We start from the raw sequence: 16,995 nt of genomic DNA on the forward strand, positions 1-16,995 counted from the left end.
TAAAAGTATAATAATGAGAAAATTAGATAAAGCTAATACCATGATAGTTGATCGGCCGGATGATTAAGTAACTTGAGAGAGATGTCCTCAAAACTGTAAAACAATATACAAACACCATTAATTAATTTTTGAAACAATAAAAAAATTAAAAACTTACATAATTGAGCCGGAGGTGCGAGAGGCTCGGCTTTGAGAGGAAGAGACGGAGAGAAAGAGAGAGAGAGACACGGAGGAGAGGGAGAGACGGAGACAGAGAGAAAGAGACAAAGAGTACTGAGGATTTGAGAGGGAGATACGGAGACAGAGACAGAGACGCTAAATTGAAAATGAGAGGCGCGAAATGAAAATAAGAAGAACCCTAGCTAAGCTGGTTATATAGGAAGTTATCATTAGGATCAGTTGTTTATAAAAAACCGATCCTAATAGTATCAGGATCGGTTTTTTAATTATAAAAAACTGATCCTGATACTATATATAAGAAAAATCACTGAGGTAAACCCCACTCATATTGATGGTCTATCAACCATCAAACGACTACCATTTATTTTCTTTTCTGTTTGGTAATACATGTACACTGATAAATATTAAGAAAAATGTGAAAAATATAAAAATTATTTATTTGTGTTTGTATGGCCAAATCAACTCTATTATGATCAATTTTGTACAATTTTATTATTATTAATGGCATCAAATTGTTAAATGGAATGCAGACCGTTCATTTCTGCATGATTATCCAACGGTGGATCTGTAATTAAATGACATGTAATAATTTTTAAAATGATCAAGATATAACATGGAACGTTAATAACGTAAAAGTGTCGAAGGCCCGACAACTGTAAGTTTTGATCCAACGTAAACTATTTACTGCCGTGCGATGTTGCTATATTGTTTTGCTTTGATGAACTAGTAAACGAATCCCGAATTGTATCAAATTTTATAATGGTGAAATTAATATGACATTCTTTCATTTTAACGGTTCCGATCGACCAAATGCTAATGTTCATATTCGTTCCTTCACAACCCCACACAACAAGGGTTCAAGTCCTATGTATATTATTATATGGCACAAGTCATTGATGCATCATGCATGATTGTATAAAAAAATTCAATAGTCAAAATGACTTCAAAATGAAATATCAATGTCAAATAATTAATTATATTATCACATAAATTTTAATAATATAAATTACATTAATTTTCATCAAAATTACATTAATGAAATATCAATGTCAAATAGTACGTATCTGCTATTTAATATTATTTAAGTAGAATTTGAAAATTAAATAAAATTTCTATTAAATAATTAACTTATATTTCTAATATGTAATTTTTTATATTTATTTAAACATAACCATATGAAAAGATTTTCCAAATAAAAGAAAAAAACTATCTGGATCGGTTTTATTGCTAAAAATCGATCCAGATACTATCAGGATCGGTTTTTAGCAATAAAACCGATCCTGATACAATTTTTTTTTTCAAAGTTGGTTCTGCAAAAAAAAAAAAAAAAAATCAGGGTCGCTTTTTTATAAAAAACCGACCCTGATTTTTTTTTGTTTTTTTTGTTGCAGAACCAATTTTGAAAAAAAATTGTATCATGATCGGTTTTTTTATAAAACCGATCCTGATACTATCAGGATTAGTTGTTCTAAAAAACAGATCCTAATTTGTGAACTATTAGGATCGGTTGACTAAAAAACCCGATCTAACTAGTTTTTAGGATCGGTTTTGTTCAGAAAACCGATCCAGATAGGTATTAGTATCGGTTGTTTCATATAACCGATCCAGATAGGCCAATCTTGATTCATGTTTTTTCCACTAGTGGAGATAGCATATATATATATAGGAGTGTTAAACATAATTTATTATCGAAGTGTTAAACATAATTTATTACGACAGAACTGCAGAATATATTGTTGTTGTACCAATTTCTATCTTAGAAATGAAGGCCCAAACTTGAATTTTTTCTAATTTTTTTTTATTAATTAACTAGCTAGTCAAGAAAAATATTAACATGTCAAAATATTTATTAACAGCGATAATCATAGTATATATATAAGCTTGAATATCACTTTCTTAATGCTCCGATGTGACGTCCACTTAATCTATACCATACTCATATATAAACAAATACAACTCTCACTATAAATTATTTATTCCTAAAAGTATGAATACATGTTTTATTAACCTCCAACTTCAATTACTACTTGGTACTTGAACTCGAATTTTGTTAATAACGACTAAAATTGTTATCATCTTCAATACTGTCTATAGAAATGATGAAGGTGATGATTCTAGCACTACTACAGAATAAGTAATTATACACGGACATAAACAAGCGAGCTACACGGATTTCCTGCCGCGTGGGCTGCCACGGTGTAGAAATCCTTGTATATATACACACAGATATTTACCGTGTATAATTACTGATAGTTACACGGATTATTACATAAACAGCCATTTACAAATCCTTGACACTGGCGCTCTCCATAACCGAGCTTCACGGATTATTACATAAAAAGCCGTGTACAATTAGATTTCTACACGGTTATTTAGTTAAATGTCCGTGTAGCTCTCTTATTTTTTTTAATATTTTTTAATGTTGAAACACCTTTCTACACGGATATTTAGCTAAATATCCGTGTAGCTCTCTTATTTTTTTTTATTAATTTTTTTAATATTTTTTAATGTTTAAAAACATTTCTACAAGCATATTTAGTAAATGTCCGTTTAGCTCTGTTATCATTTTTATTTATTAATATTTTTTACGCATACTTCATACACGGACTTTAGTTAAATATCTGTGTATAATTATTTTTTTTCCAATTTTTTCTTTTTCTTGTGTCGAGATGAGAATTCGGCACCAAGAAAATCAATTTTTTTTTTGAAAGAAATCTTGTGTCGAGATGAGAATTCAGCACCAAAGCAAATCAAATTTTTTTTTAATGTTTGTGCCGAGATGAGAATTCGGCACAAAAAGATATATTTATTTCTAACCAAAAATAAATATATCTCGGCACAAGGAATTCGGCACAAGAAAATAAATATATCTCGGCACAAGGAATTCGGCACCAAATATATTTATTTCTTTCTCCTACGACAAGCAAATTGTTGACTAACAGATCGACCGTTTCAACATTCCTCTTGTTGCATTTTATCTCACAAAAGCATGTTGGAATGATGCATCTTTCAGTATCCGCTTTTGACTCAACTATTTGGACTTCTCCTTTACAACTTGAAGTCCTCATCTTCTCTCGACTAATACTATTTCGAATTCTTACCCTCACTCTATAGGTAGCTATAGTAAATAGTCATTCCACTCCTGCCGCTCTTAGAAGTTGTTCGCTATTCCTATTCAAAAGTATCACCGACAGGAAGGTATGGACACTCGAAGCCAGCGAGCAAGACCAACTTCGCTATCTCTTTCTCCGAAGCAAGAAAATCCACACTGCAGATGAAGTTGAAGCTACTTTGACTTTGGTTCGGCAATAAGCCAAAAAACCTGAAGAACTATTACAAATTATATATTTATTTTTAACTAAAAAACACTCTGTGCCAATATGAGAATTCGGCACAAAAAAGAGAGAAGTATATATATACATGACTAATCTTACCGAGATAACCTTAGCAAGATAGAGAGATAGAGAGGAGAGATACAAATTAACTTTAAAGATCTCAGATCTGGTCTCTTTGTGCGCAGAAATCAAACCAACAGAGAGAGAGAGAGTATTAATTGATCAAAACGGCGCTGAAAGGAGAAGGTCTTTTATATAACCAAAACCCTAAAATAACTTTTCTATACGGCTCTTTATTAAACGTCCGTGTAGCTCTCTCAAGGCTTTCTACACTGTTATTTAAACCAAATAAAACCGTGTACAATTTCTACCTTTATACACGACTCTTTATTAAACGTCCGTGTAGCTCTTATAAGCTTTCTACACTGTTATTTAAATAAATATCCGTGTATAATTCTTACCTTTCTGCACAGTTCTTTAATTAAATATCCGTGTAGCTCTCTCAAGGCTTTCTACACTGTTATTTAAACAATAAGCCGTGTATATTTCCTAATAAACGTCCGTGTAGCTCTCTCATGATTTTCTACACTGATTCTTTAATAAATATCCGTGTAGAGATCCCACAGATATTTCGGGCTTCCAAAAAATTACAATTTCTATACGGTTTTTATATAAAATTGTCAAATCCGTGTACAATATGCAGTGTACAATGACCATTTTTGTAATAGTGTAGTGTCATCAAATATCATAACATATTTGTACATTTATATTTTAAAATTTTAAACTCAATTGATGAATTCAAATTGTTGATCCTATTTTGATATACACGATGGATAAATTATATATATATATATATTTAGTTTGTTTTGAACAAGATTACGAGTCCATTAAATGACCAAATCTATTTTACATTGATAGATTAATTTTAGTGTGTTTATATATGTTTCAGCCTCTTATCTAATATAAAATAAACTATAAACTTATAAAATTTCAAACTTGTCATCATATTAGATGTACCAATGTAATGACATCATCATATTAGAAGTACCAATTAGTAATGACACGAGAATAATTGATGTACATATCATTGTACTCATCTTTTGATTCAATTGTTACGCATATCATTGTTGCGAAGCTAGAACTTGCCTAGAGCCACTAATTGTTTATTTAATTGTTACACATACGGCCGGTACATTCAATGTTATCTTGTACGTCGGTTCAATTTATAAAGTTGCATGTTCTTTATTTCTTAAATAGCATTTGTATACAATTTGGTTCAGTTTAAAAGTAGTTTAACATTTTATTGAACAATTTAAAATTTCACACTACGTAGAAGTTTAATAGTCAAGGAAATTTCAAATGGACTAAAATTTAACATATATAAAGGTATACTAGAATCATTTTTTTACTTTTGAAATTTTAACAATATATATTTTTCAAAATATAGTATCATAAATGTTTAAATTACCCTTATTTTAAATTTAGTGATTGTAATGATAATTAATTAGTTGTCAAGGTCATAATCCAAAAATATTTTACAATAGTTTTACAGCAATGCATGAAAGATGATAAATTATAATAACGGGTGATATACAGTTAATTAGTAATTATTCACCAGATTCTTAACTAAAAAGAAAGACAGCTTTAATTTATTCCAACTGGAGATGGTCCCAAAACGACAATCCGGACCAAACGTGACAATGAAATGAGCTATTCGGTCTATTCTGTCCTTTGTCCTCAGTTATCTTGCTACTTAATTTGATAATGAATCCCACAGTTGCACCCATTTTGTCCTTGATGAGTAATATCTGATTTAGTATCCCCTCCTTTATTATTCTGAAAAGAAAACTAGGTACTATATATTCTAAATCAAACCTTACGATTAAAACGAACAAAGCATGTTTTCTAAATTCAAAACCAAATCAATACGGTCTGTGCATTTTAAATCGTATGGTCTTAATTGAAATAGTAAGACCGTACTTTTTTATCAAAAAAAAAAAAACTCGCGCATATGAATCTAGTAAAGCCTATCTTATTTCGTCAAAAAAAAGAAATAGTCAAATATACATAGAGCACATTTAGTTTGAGAGGAATGTTTGGATCTAGGAAGCATTTTTAAATTCTATGCAAATTTAAATTAATACATAATTCAATTTTTTTTAAAGGTGTAAAATTCATACTTAATAAAGCAAAATTATACAACGATCTTGTTTGTTTGTTATCGCACCTCTAGTTTAGAACATATTTAAGTTTTTTGTATTAAAATTAGTCTATGGATAATCTCACTATTACTAATGCTACTGTTATCTATTTGCAATGATGCTTTTCAACTGTTACAGCTATTACAAGTTATGACTGTAAACATATTTGACAACTATTACATTTAATATTATGTTTAACAAAATAAAAATAGTACATATATAATTTTATGATTCAGATAGGTGATGTATCTATTCTAAATAACATAAAATCTAGTTGGCCATCAATCAAGTGAATTGAAATATCAAGGTTTATTGTTATCAACATTGATTTGTGACTAAAAACTTCACATATTGCAACATATTAATTCATTAAATGATGAATTCTACACTACAATTTCATTTTTGTAAATAATAAATATTGACGGCGGTCGTCTCGGTTATCAAATAAGTTCAGTTGTGAATATATCTTACCATATTTTCCATACAATTCTGCAATTATTTTTACATCAGGTTAGTAATAATTCTATAAGAACATAAAAATGGCATGTGACCATGTCTCAGACCAGATTATCCAATAACTAATAACATAAAAGCTGCTGATGCAATAAACAGCAAAAAAAAAAACGGGGGGCGGGGATGGGGGGGGGGGGGGGGGGGGGGGGGGGGGTGCAACAGTACATCCATTGATAATTAATTGTAGTAATGAAATGGAAGTTAGGATGTCAACGTATATAGTCTGCTTTATAGTTGGTTGAAGGATGGCCACTTTATTAATTATCACATTAAGGGGACCATTACAGATTTATGTGGTGAACCACCCATTTAGGCTATTTAGCTCTTTTATTTCTGTCCATTTATTAATTAAATTAGCATGGAAAAAAAAACTTAAAAGAGTAACATGGTACTAAAAATATTATATGTTATTATAATATAATTTCTGTAGAACTAATATCTCCGAGTTGTTTCTACTGCCTGATACAGCAGGCGGTAGTATTAATTAAATTAATATGAAAAATACTTAATTCAGTAAATAGGGTACTTGAAATGTTGTATGGTATTATAATATAGTAATATAACCTGAATTGTATCTACTGCCTGATGCATGCATACGGCGGTATCTGTCGTTTACTCAAATTCTTAATTCCAATGGAAAACAATTGCTAATTTGTTTCTTTTTCTTTGATTCGTTCTAGTTTATAATTGTTTTCCAACTTTTTACTTACGGATTGAAATTAAGAAGACATAGCCTACTTGCCAGTTGCTAATCTACAGAACTCCAAAATAACTATTCAGTAGTCAGTACTGGCTTCCACTATTTTTCATTTTTCAGTGAACTGTTGCAACAATTATTTGTACATCATGTGATACAGTTGTGGGCTATATGAGCCTAATTCATTGAATCCTTTTTTTTTTTTTTTTTATCAAACCCGCACTTAAATAGATCAGATACACACTAATTATATCTCTTTGCTCCGTGAGGATTACACATAAAGAACAAAGTGATCTAATTAGCTACTTAACTGAGCTGAGTGAACACCCTGATTCATTACATCACAGCCACCACATTTACACTTTGGAAGAAAAAAAAAAAAAAAAGCCGTGCAGATAGGTTCACAAAGTTAATCCTATTTAGGTAGGTTCACAAAGTCCAAATAAAAAATAAAAGTTGCAACATATGATGAGATAAATCACATTCTCCCACATTGTAATACAAGATATATGTAGATGAAATCTTGAACAAATAAGAGAGAAAAAAATTGCATAACATTGGTACACCTCGGCCACAACGAACATTGTACTAGATGGGGTAAATTCTAACTGACCTGAAAAATCCATTTAAAATGGGACCTGTTCAAACAGGATTAATTTTGAAAACTCAACTAGGCAAAATCCATCGACTTGAACCAGTTAAATAACTGATCTGAACCAAATTAGAACTAAAATGATACAGCACATAACTGCTTGCTCCTATTCAGGAGTTAAATAACTGCTTGGCACTTGTATCTACCTTGACCAGCACATAACTGCAACTCAAGGCTCAATCCGACCCAAAATGATACAAGTGCCAATTAAGCTCAATTGGCCTGTTTGCTCCTATTCAGGACAGGAATATATACAGCAAAACAATTTATTAATTGCCAAGTTCAGATAATGATGTGTACATTGTCGGTCCCACATGCAAGAGCCAAGGTAAGAAGCTATTACCAAAATAACCCAACTTGACAGGCCTTTTCTCAAATAAAATTTCATAGAGAAATAAGGATTTAAAATAGAGATTGTAAGAGAGAAGGTAAGGAGATACTATACGTAAGGCTAAGCATGCACTGCTCAAGTCAAATTCCTCAATGCAAGGAAATAGTGTTTCGTAAGGCTAGGCATGCACTGCTCAAGTTACAGATTTATTTGTATAGAGAAAGGGGAGGTAGCACAGGTGGCTAGGAAGAAGTCCTAGGACTCTTAGTTACCCAAAGGTTGAGAGTTCGATCCCCCCTCACGACTTCGTAGTCTCTGCGAAGGTTTAAAAAAAAAAAAAAGAGAATTATTTGTATGAATGTTCACTTTTTCTGAGCAAGAATTCAAGATAAATTTCTGAAATGCTATTTCTGAGGCCACAAAGGACAAAACTATACCAGTTTCAGCCCAGATTCCCTCAAAATTTCTACAGCCCTCTGTGTAACCCATAATGCGGAAAAAATTTCTAGATGCCATATTTCGGAAAAATTTCCCAGCAGCAGACAAGAACTTCTCCATCCTATACCTATATAGTTGTGCATAAAAACTTGCCATGAATAAAGGCCCTTCCGCATCATATGCCAATTTCACATCAAAAAATGAGGAAATCTAGCCATTGTGGACATCAAAGTATTCCTGAATAAAATGAAGGCACCCATATTTTAAAAACAAAAAACAAAAAGAATAAAAAGAAAAGAAAAGAATACTACAGTTCTCTTGAAAATTGTAAATCCAACCTGTAATTTCTTAGAGGGAATTTCATGTATGCCCCCCTGGAAAACATCGAAATTACATATTTCCCCTAATAAATTCATAATATAATATTTACCCTTTTAAATTTCAAAAACTCACAAAATACCCAATTTAATGGCGGCTTTTATATTCAAAATCATTATAAATTTATGAAGTTCCCATTTTACCCTTATTAAAATATAAAAAAATGTAGCATGTGTAACAATTCAGTCTTATAATTAACATGTATATGAGAACAAATGATTCATTTTCATACTTGTGACGCATAGAAGCATATACCTAAATGTCATCGTGTATGCACAAGTAGATAAATGAATAGTTTCCCCCTCATGAACTGGTCAATTAGGTCTCTTACACATGCTACATTTTTTTTTAATAAAGGTATTTTATAAATTTAAAATGAATTTTTATAAAAATAGGCAATAAATTGGGTTTTGTGAGTTTTTACAACTTATAAGAGTAAATATGATATTATGAAATTTAGAAGGGGAAATATGTAATTTCAAGGTTTTTGAGGGGTATACATGAAATTCCCCCAATTCCTAAATACCCGACTAAGCTCCCCAACTAAGCCTTGCAAACCTTCTAATTTGTAATACCAAGGACAATACTTGCATGAATAGGGGTATGCTGTGATCTATTAGGGAATTCAATTTTAATGATGTAATCTTAATGGCAGAGCTCATTTCAATAAACAAGAATATTCTCAAAACTAGCCTGCACCTACTGGCACATAACCATGAGGACACTGTACTGTCATCTGCTACTGTAAAACTTGGATTGCAGTATTTTAAATGAATTTAACAAACAAAAGAAGAAACAAAATGTAAAATGGACAATTACCAGGGGTCAAAGGAGAAGAGTGTCACTCCCTAGAAGGGGACATAACAGGAAGCGAATTTGCGGGAAAAACAGCATGTGGAGATCCCTCTAGTTTTTTCTTCAGCTGCTCTAGAAGTCTGTAAGCCTCTCTTAGATCTTCTGTGGCATCAGCCCCACGTTTCTCCCATGCATCCACCACTCTCTGCTGGAACTCCATAGCAAGCTTATAACTACAATTTCAACAGCTAAACATCATTAGCCTATTTCCAAATTGTAATGATACTTTGTCATGTGCCCATAAATGTATTACAGCAAAGCAGAAAACAGCACCAGATTGAATCATATAAGGCAATTACCCCAACTAATGCCAAATAATTTTACTTACCCATGGATGAATTTACACTTGACATATTGCAAAAGTTTGACAGCTCCGATGTAGTATTATTGAACCAAAAAAAAAGAAAAATACATTGGTATGTCATCCTACAAGAACAAATTTGTGTTTTGGCCAAATGAAAAAAAAAAAAAAAATTCTAACCAAAATACCATATTAAAAAAAATAGTGGCACAAATATTGCAATAGCTGAAATTGAGCAAATTAGCTGTGCTCCACAGCAGCTTGCACCTTAGTCTTCCCACGACAGGTAACATATAACTTCTCCATTTGAAAATATTGCACATTAAGTTTTATTTGCCTATGGCACCTGCAGTATCTAGTATGAATAAAAATTCTATTTATCTGAGATCCCCATTTTTGCCTCACTACTTGTATTACCTCAGTGGTGGAACTATGTACAAGTGAAAGGGGGCTAAGCCACTCCTATGAATTGAAATTTTTCATTTTTGTCCTTCAAATGAAATTCAAGGGCAATTCCTTTTCTATTGCTTGACCTTCACTAACAGTAACTACTTGCAAAACAATTAGGTGTTTAATCTCAGTTATTCTAAAAAGTTTTGGCATCCTTAGGATAAACAAAACACAAACAACTTCAACACCTTATAATAATAGCATAAGCAGTTGCAAGGCATTGATTTATAAACCAAAACATCATGCTAAAAAAACTTCTTACAATGCATTCATTTTCACGGTTCTTATAGTATGCACTATTTGCAAACAACAAATTGAAGGAATCATTTCCTAACAACAAACAATATGGACACAACTTGCAAAAGAGTAAAATAAAAGAGTAAGTAAAAAAATTACCTTCCCATAGTTCCGTAAGCATTTGCTAGGCACTGATTTACATCAATGGTATCATCGTGTGACAGCCCAAATGTCTCCTCTATTATTTCCTTTGAGTAGCTCAAATATCTAACTGCCATTTCAGGTTGGTCTGTCTCCATATAGGCCTGGCCCAAATGCTTATATGCAAACCCTAGCCCAAAATGCCTCTTACCAAAACACCCCTCCAACCTCTCAATTGCCATTTCTAAATAAGGCACTGCCTGATCAACCCGTTTTGTGACTAGAAGTAACCAGCCAAGCCGGGCCAATATGCTCCCCTCTACATGGTGCATTTCTTCTTGTTGTCTTGCAATGGAGAGAGATCTTTTGTAGAAAGAGATGGAGATTTCGAATTCATTCATGGTCTCGAACAACATGGAAATGTCAGCGTATGCTTCGGCAATTCTTTTCGGGATGGTCGATTCCTTTTTGTCGAGAATTTCAAGAGATATCTGTAAACACCTTTTTGAATCTCCAAATTTCTGTTGGTGGAATAGAGATTTGGCCATGGAAACCAGTAAGAATGCCTTTAGTTCGCTATCTATATCAACATTTGAAATTGCTTTTTGTAATCTCTTGGTTGCCTCCTCCAACTGACCAATCATAATTAGCAGATTTGCTATATCAATCTCCTTATGGACTGATTCATTCACCAAATTTAAACTGTCAAAAATTGATTTTGCGATTTCATTTTGTTCTAGTGCCTGTGTGTATTGTCCCAGTCCAGTGTAGATTACACTGAGTTGATCTCTGAGTTTGGCCACTTCTAAGGAATTAGCTCCAAGTTCCAATTCACGGATTTCCAATGATTTTAAACAAAAAGGCAAGGCATCATTGTACTTCAATGCAAACATATAGGCCTCAGCCAAATCTCCAAAAGCGGTACCCACTTCCTTATTATCAGGTCCAAAGATTCTGACTTTAAGCTCCACAACCCTTTTGAAATTCACTAGCGCCTCCCACCTTTTACCCATAGAGTTCTTCACCTTTGCAATTTGACTATGGACGTCAATAACCAATAACCCAATTTCAGAAATGCTATACTTTCCCCTTTCTAAACTGTCGAATATCTCAATCGAAGCACTTAGTGAATCCAAGCTGTCACTATACCTTTTTAATTTGAAACTAACTTTACCCAACAAAAGAAGTGACCTTGCGACTTGAAACGGCCAGCCTCCATCTGACTTCTCAAAGATACTCAACGCTTTGATACCAAAATCGAGAGCTTTTTTGATATTTTCAGTATCTTGGCTTTTAACAAGAAGCTCCGCGGTCTTCAAGAAATCAAGTCCGGTTTTCCTCTCATCACCTTGGAAAGAAGACTCAACAGATGGAGGGGTTGGATTGTGCGAGAGAGACTGGATTAGGCGGTTTAACGGGTACTGGAGAGAACGGAGAGATGGAGGATTTGAGAGGAATGGGGTATGAGAAGAGAGAAGGGATCGAGAGAGAGACAAGCACGCGAGGCGGTAAGCTCTTTTCATGACGCGAGAAAACGAGAAGAGAGAGGGTTTTAGATTTTAGTAACAACAAATTTCGAAGTGTAAATTAAATACAAGAGAAAATGAGTAAAGAAAGGTAAATTAAATCAGAGAAAAATCATGGGCCTAGAAAATTAACAGGCCTTATCAAAATAAGTTGGGCTCTAAAAGGTAATAAAATAGTTCTGGGTTGATGATGCTAATTTGTATATAGAAGAGCTTGTGAGATTGTTTATCATGAATTCGGATACTCCCAGGACCCAGGTACATGACGGGTACTGTCCGTTAGAATTAGTGGATCCGAACTATTTTTTTAACTTGGCACGAAACTCAAAGGAAACCCCTGCATCTAAAGAGGCACTGGATTGAGTTTGATTCGATTGGGAATAAATCTGGACTGTAAAGTTCTAGGCCCTACTTTATGGTATCTGAGAGGATATTCTGTTCGTTTATCATGAGGTGGAACAACTGTACAAGTTGAAAGTGTGATGTGTATATATCTGTTTACTTCAATCACAAGGCTACTGTACAAATTTGATTTATGGCCCATTTGAACCTCCCAAAACATTATTTTCTTTTGATAAGTTGAACTTAAAATAGTTTGTAAAGTGACTAAAGTCATAAAGAGGCCCAATATATTTATAGAGTAGGTCCAACCAACAACCGCTGACTAGTAAAAGCAAAATAGCTTTTTTTTTTTTTTTTAATGTAAAATAACAGAACTTATTCATAAATTAACCAATTATATGGAGTATGGCTAATATAAAATCAATGTCATTTAAGTCTATATAACACCAACTCCAAAATCTATCAAATCGAGTTCAAATGGCGAATCCAAACCGTTCAAACTAATTTACTTTATGAGTGATGCGTTTACATGCAAACTTTTTATATTTTCGAGTTATGTTAGTATCAAATCAAGCGACAAAAAAATTGAAAAATGAATGTATTAAATTAACTTTAAAACTCACACATTTGACCGCTTGACTTGATACCAAATAAACTCAAAAACTTATAAATTTTACATGTAAACGCACAACTAATGAAGTATATCGGTTTGAACGGTTTGGATTCACCATTTGAACTCGATTTGATAGGTTTTGAAGTTGGTGTTATAGACTGAAATGACACTGATGTTATATTAGCCCTACTCAATTATATGTAACCCGGATTCCGAGACTTAACCCAACAGCTAAAATCATTTTTAATTTCACAACTGTTACAAGCAATAAACTTAATGCTATTGTAAATACTTCTTACTGACAGGGGCGGAATCAGAATTTGAGTATAGGGGGGCTAAATAATATCTTAATTTTTTTTTTTATTGAATTAGACATTATTTTCTCTTTTTAGTACGAGTCATACTTTTATTTTGACGTATAAACCCCTATAATTCCATATTTATTTAACAACATATTACATTATATGATGAAAATTAAAGTGCTTTGAAAGCATCCTTTGAGCTACCCTTAATCTTCATGCATAGATTTGCAGCAAGCAACAGAATGTCAGCAAACAGCCTACCGTTTACCATAAAAAATTAAAAACAAACAAAAGCCCCAGAATTATTTTCCTTTTTTTCATTAAACAAATAAAAAACAGTACGAGAAATCATACTATTTGACCATTCCAAATTGGAGAAGATTCTTTTCCTTTTTTTACTGCACACACACGGAAATCAATGCGTCCAAACAGAAAAAACAAGCCCAATTTCAAATTGAAAAATATTATTTTCCTTTTTTGACTTTGCACACAAGGAAATAACAAGCCCAGTCCGTGATTTTGGATTGTAATACTTACGTTCAAGCCCCTTTAACCTTGTTATATTAGGGGGCTAATACATATAAAAGAAACAAATAAGTAAGATTTCAATATACTTGATAATAAAATTTTAAAAACTCGGGGTAGCTTAGCATCCCAGCGTCCACTATGATCCGCCCCTGACTTACAGCAAATGACAGTGCTGTTGCATAATTAATTTACTGCATCCATGGAATCCCTTATGAGTCCACGTGAAGATCAAGTTACATCTCAAAGTCAACAGAATACACGTCATTTCAATCTCATCTCCATTTGTACACTAAACTAGAGGTATCCTTTTTTTATAGAAAAAATAATTTATACAATGAATTTGGATTTTTTTTGTAGTTTTTTAGTTATATTATAAAAAAGTTATCATTATGACTAATTATGAGTAATTAATTGAATTTTCTTAGGAAGTAATCTGCCTACAGTGACATAACCTTAAGTGTAAGTATGAATATGAAGCAATATTTTATGTAGGAAGTACAGGTTCAAACTCGGTTTGATTTTTTATTTATTTATGGATATTCAAAATTGAGAAACTTGCTATCCAATTTTATCTGAAAAATATATACATGTAAATGTAAAACGTGGTACATCGGTTTTAGTTGTTTACACACTCCACTGGCCTCTCCAATGTATGTTACAATTGGAGAGAAGATCCATCTTTCAAATTGAATATATCATTCTTTGTTTTGTTTTCCTTTTTCCTTTCTTAAACTATATAATATCCTTCTTAGTCCACGGCTGATAGAAGATATACACACCAATCACTATCAGAACATGTCATTTTATTAATCAATCTTTCAAAATATTGAATCGTTCTTTGCTTTGTTTTCTTTTTTCTATTTTCAACTATATAGCTAATCTTCTTAATTTTGTTAACCGCCAATAGAAGAAATAGTACACATCAATCATTACCAGAACATGACATTTTAATTAATAATGAATCCTACCACATTACTATATTTATAATTTGATCAAATGTTGTTGTTGGAGAGAAGTATAATCTGTGTAACCAGACTCAAATGCAAATTGATCTTGATTTCATACAAAGTAATATATATCTTTGATATGAAGAAATATATTTAGCAAATTGATGTTTATAATTGAAATCAGATGTTTGGGACTCCAATTAATATGCATCTTAATTTAGAGTCGGATGTTAAAAGTATTGTCATTAATTATTTTTCCTTTTCCTTTCATTAATATTTATTCTTGCCTAAAAGTAATAAACAGAACAACTATCATGTTCTACTTCTTAAAATAGAAAAAAAATATATATTTTTCATGTTGTGAATTACTAACATAATTTGCAAGAATTATTTTGTATAGTATACTAAATTGTGGAAAAGAATAATGCACATAATAAAATAAAATATTAAAACAATATCAAAGAAGAAAGGAAGCAAGGCATCAAGTCAAAATCCACGCAACCTAATGAAAATTTAGACACCAATTAAGACAATTCCAAATTTTTCTTAAGTGGTGATATACAAAACCTATTAATGTCTGTTAACTAAACAAAATAAAAATTAGAAAGGACATCAATCATGGCTCCATCTGAATTGGAAGAACTGCATTTCTTGAGCTTCGGCCAAGTCTAAACGAGTGAACTAACCGCATGAAGCGACCACTTGCATCTCCATTTACTGCAGCTGAACCGCTGCTACTTGTCTCTCCTCTTTTAATTCTTCTCTCACTAAACCAATCCATGGAGAAAGATCTCCTTATGCCATTCTCATCTCTATGTGCCCCATCATCACCTTCACGTCTCGCGTCGCCTCGTGCTTCCATTTCGGGTTGACCCGCTATGTGATCATCTAGCTTCTGTGCCAGACTTGAGCTTGTGACGACTGAACGGCACATGGGGCAATTTACATTGAACTGTAACCATGTATCAATGCAATCTATGTGAAAAGCATGCGAACAACCTGGCAGTACTTTAATACTCTCTTTCTCTTGAAAATCTGCTAAGCAAACGGAGCATTCATGAAAAGAGAGATTTTTCATCTTCTCACCATCTTCACCTTTTCTGAAAATTACTACAGGGATAGATTTTATTACAGAAGAATCAACGCCTTGACCTTCTGTTTCATAGGAGAAAAAAGCCGGTGGCATATAAGCATCGCTGACCTGCCGTCTCTGGTACCGACCGTTGAGCCAGAATTTCACGACCATCAGGTAATAAATGGTCATCACTAGTGCTGTGGCGAAGAAACCAACTGCTATTATTGCTGCAATAGGAACCCCATTACCAGCTGGAGAAGGAGAAGAAAACACATCGGGTGGTGGTGATTGAAGATCCATAGAGCTATTAATTAAATGTGCATGCACTAGTTTGATCACTTTTTCCAAAATGATAAGTCAGTGGAGGTAATCTAAAGTTGGAGAAAAGAGAGATTATATATGCTCAAAGAGAGATACCAATGAGCTAATTAATAGAGTAAGGATGGAGAGGAAAGTGTGAATAGGTATGAAGCAAGGGAAGTGATTATGAATAGGGATTGGTGCAAGTAGTCGAAGCCTAAAAATAATGAAACTATGAAGAATAATCCGTTCCAATTGGCAAGAGAGTGAGAGAGACAACTTGGCAGCCTCTGCCGAGGCATTAGAGAGAGGGAGAGAGAGGACTTCAAAGAGGGATGGGCTGGTCAAGTGGAAAGGCACATGGGTGGCTTCAGCCTTCAGATAATTAAACAAGAAAAAGAAAAAAAATTAGGAGTTCTTGTCAAAGGCTTTGAACAAAAATCGTTTGTGTCAAAATTCGTACGAATGGTTTCGATTTACGGGACCAACTGAATTTACTAAGTTTAAATGTTTGGCACGCATCTCAACACAGATCGGATGGTTTTGCTCATATTTTGAATAAGATTGGTCCAAAGCTATTTGTACAAATCCAATTCCAAAGAACAATGGTGATGTTAATTATGTGCAAGTACAGCTGTTTATTTTTAAGCTCA

The 16,995-nt window shown here is 32.9% G+C and overlaps 2 protein-coding genes across 6 annotated transcripts; both read right to left on the reverse strand.

The window, feature by feature from the left end:
- Positions 1-7,828: 7,828 nt before the first annotated feature.
- Positions 7,829-12,259, reverse strand: LOC144567666 (protein KINESIN LIGHT CHAIN-RELATED 2-like). 5 transcript variants are annotated; one of them, XR_013515478.1, is made up of 4 exons: positions 10,728-12,252; positions 9,545-9,753; positions 8,347-8,474; positions 7,829-8,224 (listed from the first exon to the last, which is right to left on the reverse strand). XR_013515478.1 is itself a non-coding variant. In XM_078317833.1 (3 exons), the coding sequence occupies exons 1-2, from the start codon at positions 12,230-12,232 to the stop codon at positions 9,567-9,569; spliced, it is 1,692 nt and encodes a 563-aa protein (XP_078173959.1). In that variant the 5' UTR covers positions 12,233-12,259; the 3' UTR covers positions 7,829-8,224; positions 9,545-9,566. The 5 variants fall into 5 exon arrangements, 3 of the variants coding, with proteins under 3 accessions (XP_078173959.1, XP_078173958.1, XP_078173960.1); XR_013515477.1 differs by having other exon boundaries at positions 8,347-8,584; XM_078317833.1 differs by lacking the exon at positions 8,347-8,474 and having other exon boundaries at positions 10,728-12,259.
- Positions 12,260-15,479: 3,220 nt separating this feature from the next.
- LOC144567380 (RING-H2 finger protein ATL16-like) lies at positions 15,480-16,513 on the reverse strand. The gene has a single exon (XM_078317507.1). The coding sequence runs from the start codon at positions 16,340-16,342 to the stop codon at positions 15,584-15,586; it is 759 nt and encodes a 252-aa protein (XP_078173633.1). The 5' UTR covers positions 16,343-16,513; the 3' UTR covers positions 15,480-15,583.
- Positions 16,514-16,995: the final 482 nt, after the last annotated feature.

This window comes from Carex rostrata, chromosome 16, assembly GCF_964058835.1.
Source record: "Carex rostrata chromosome 16, lpCarRost1.2, whole genome shotgun sequence".
In the NCBI taxonomy this organism is placed as follows: Eukaryota; Viridiplantae; Streptophyta; class Magnoliopsida; order Poales; family Cyperaceae; genus Carex; species Carex rostrata.

What these genes read in the sequence shown, in the direction of transcription:
- LOC144567666 (XM_078317833.1), bottom strand. Translation starts at nt 12,232, where the DNA reads ATGAAAAGAGCTTACCGCCTCGCGTGCTTGTCTCTCTCTCGATCCCTT. An exon ending in GCTTACGGAACTATGGGAAG is followed by an intron (nt 9,754 to 10,727) that starts GTAATTTTTTTA and finishes TTGAAATTGTAG; the next exon opens with TTATAAGCTTGCTATGGAGT.
- LOC144567380 (XM_078317507.1), bottom strand. Translation starts at nt 16,342, where the DNA reads ATGGATCTTCAATCACCACCACCCGATGTGTTTTCTTCTCCTTCTCCA.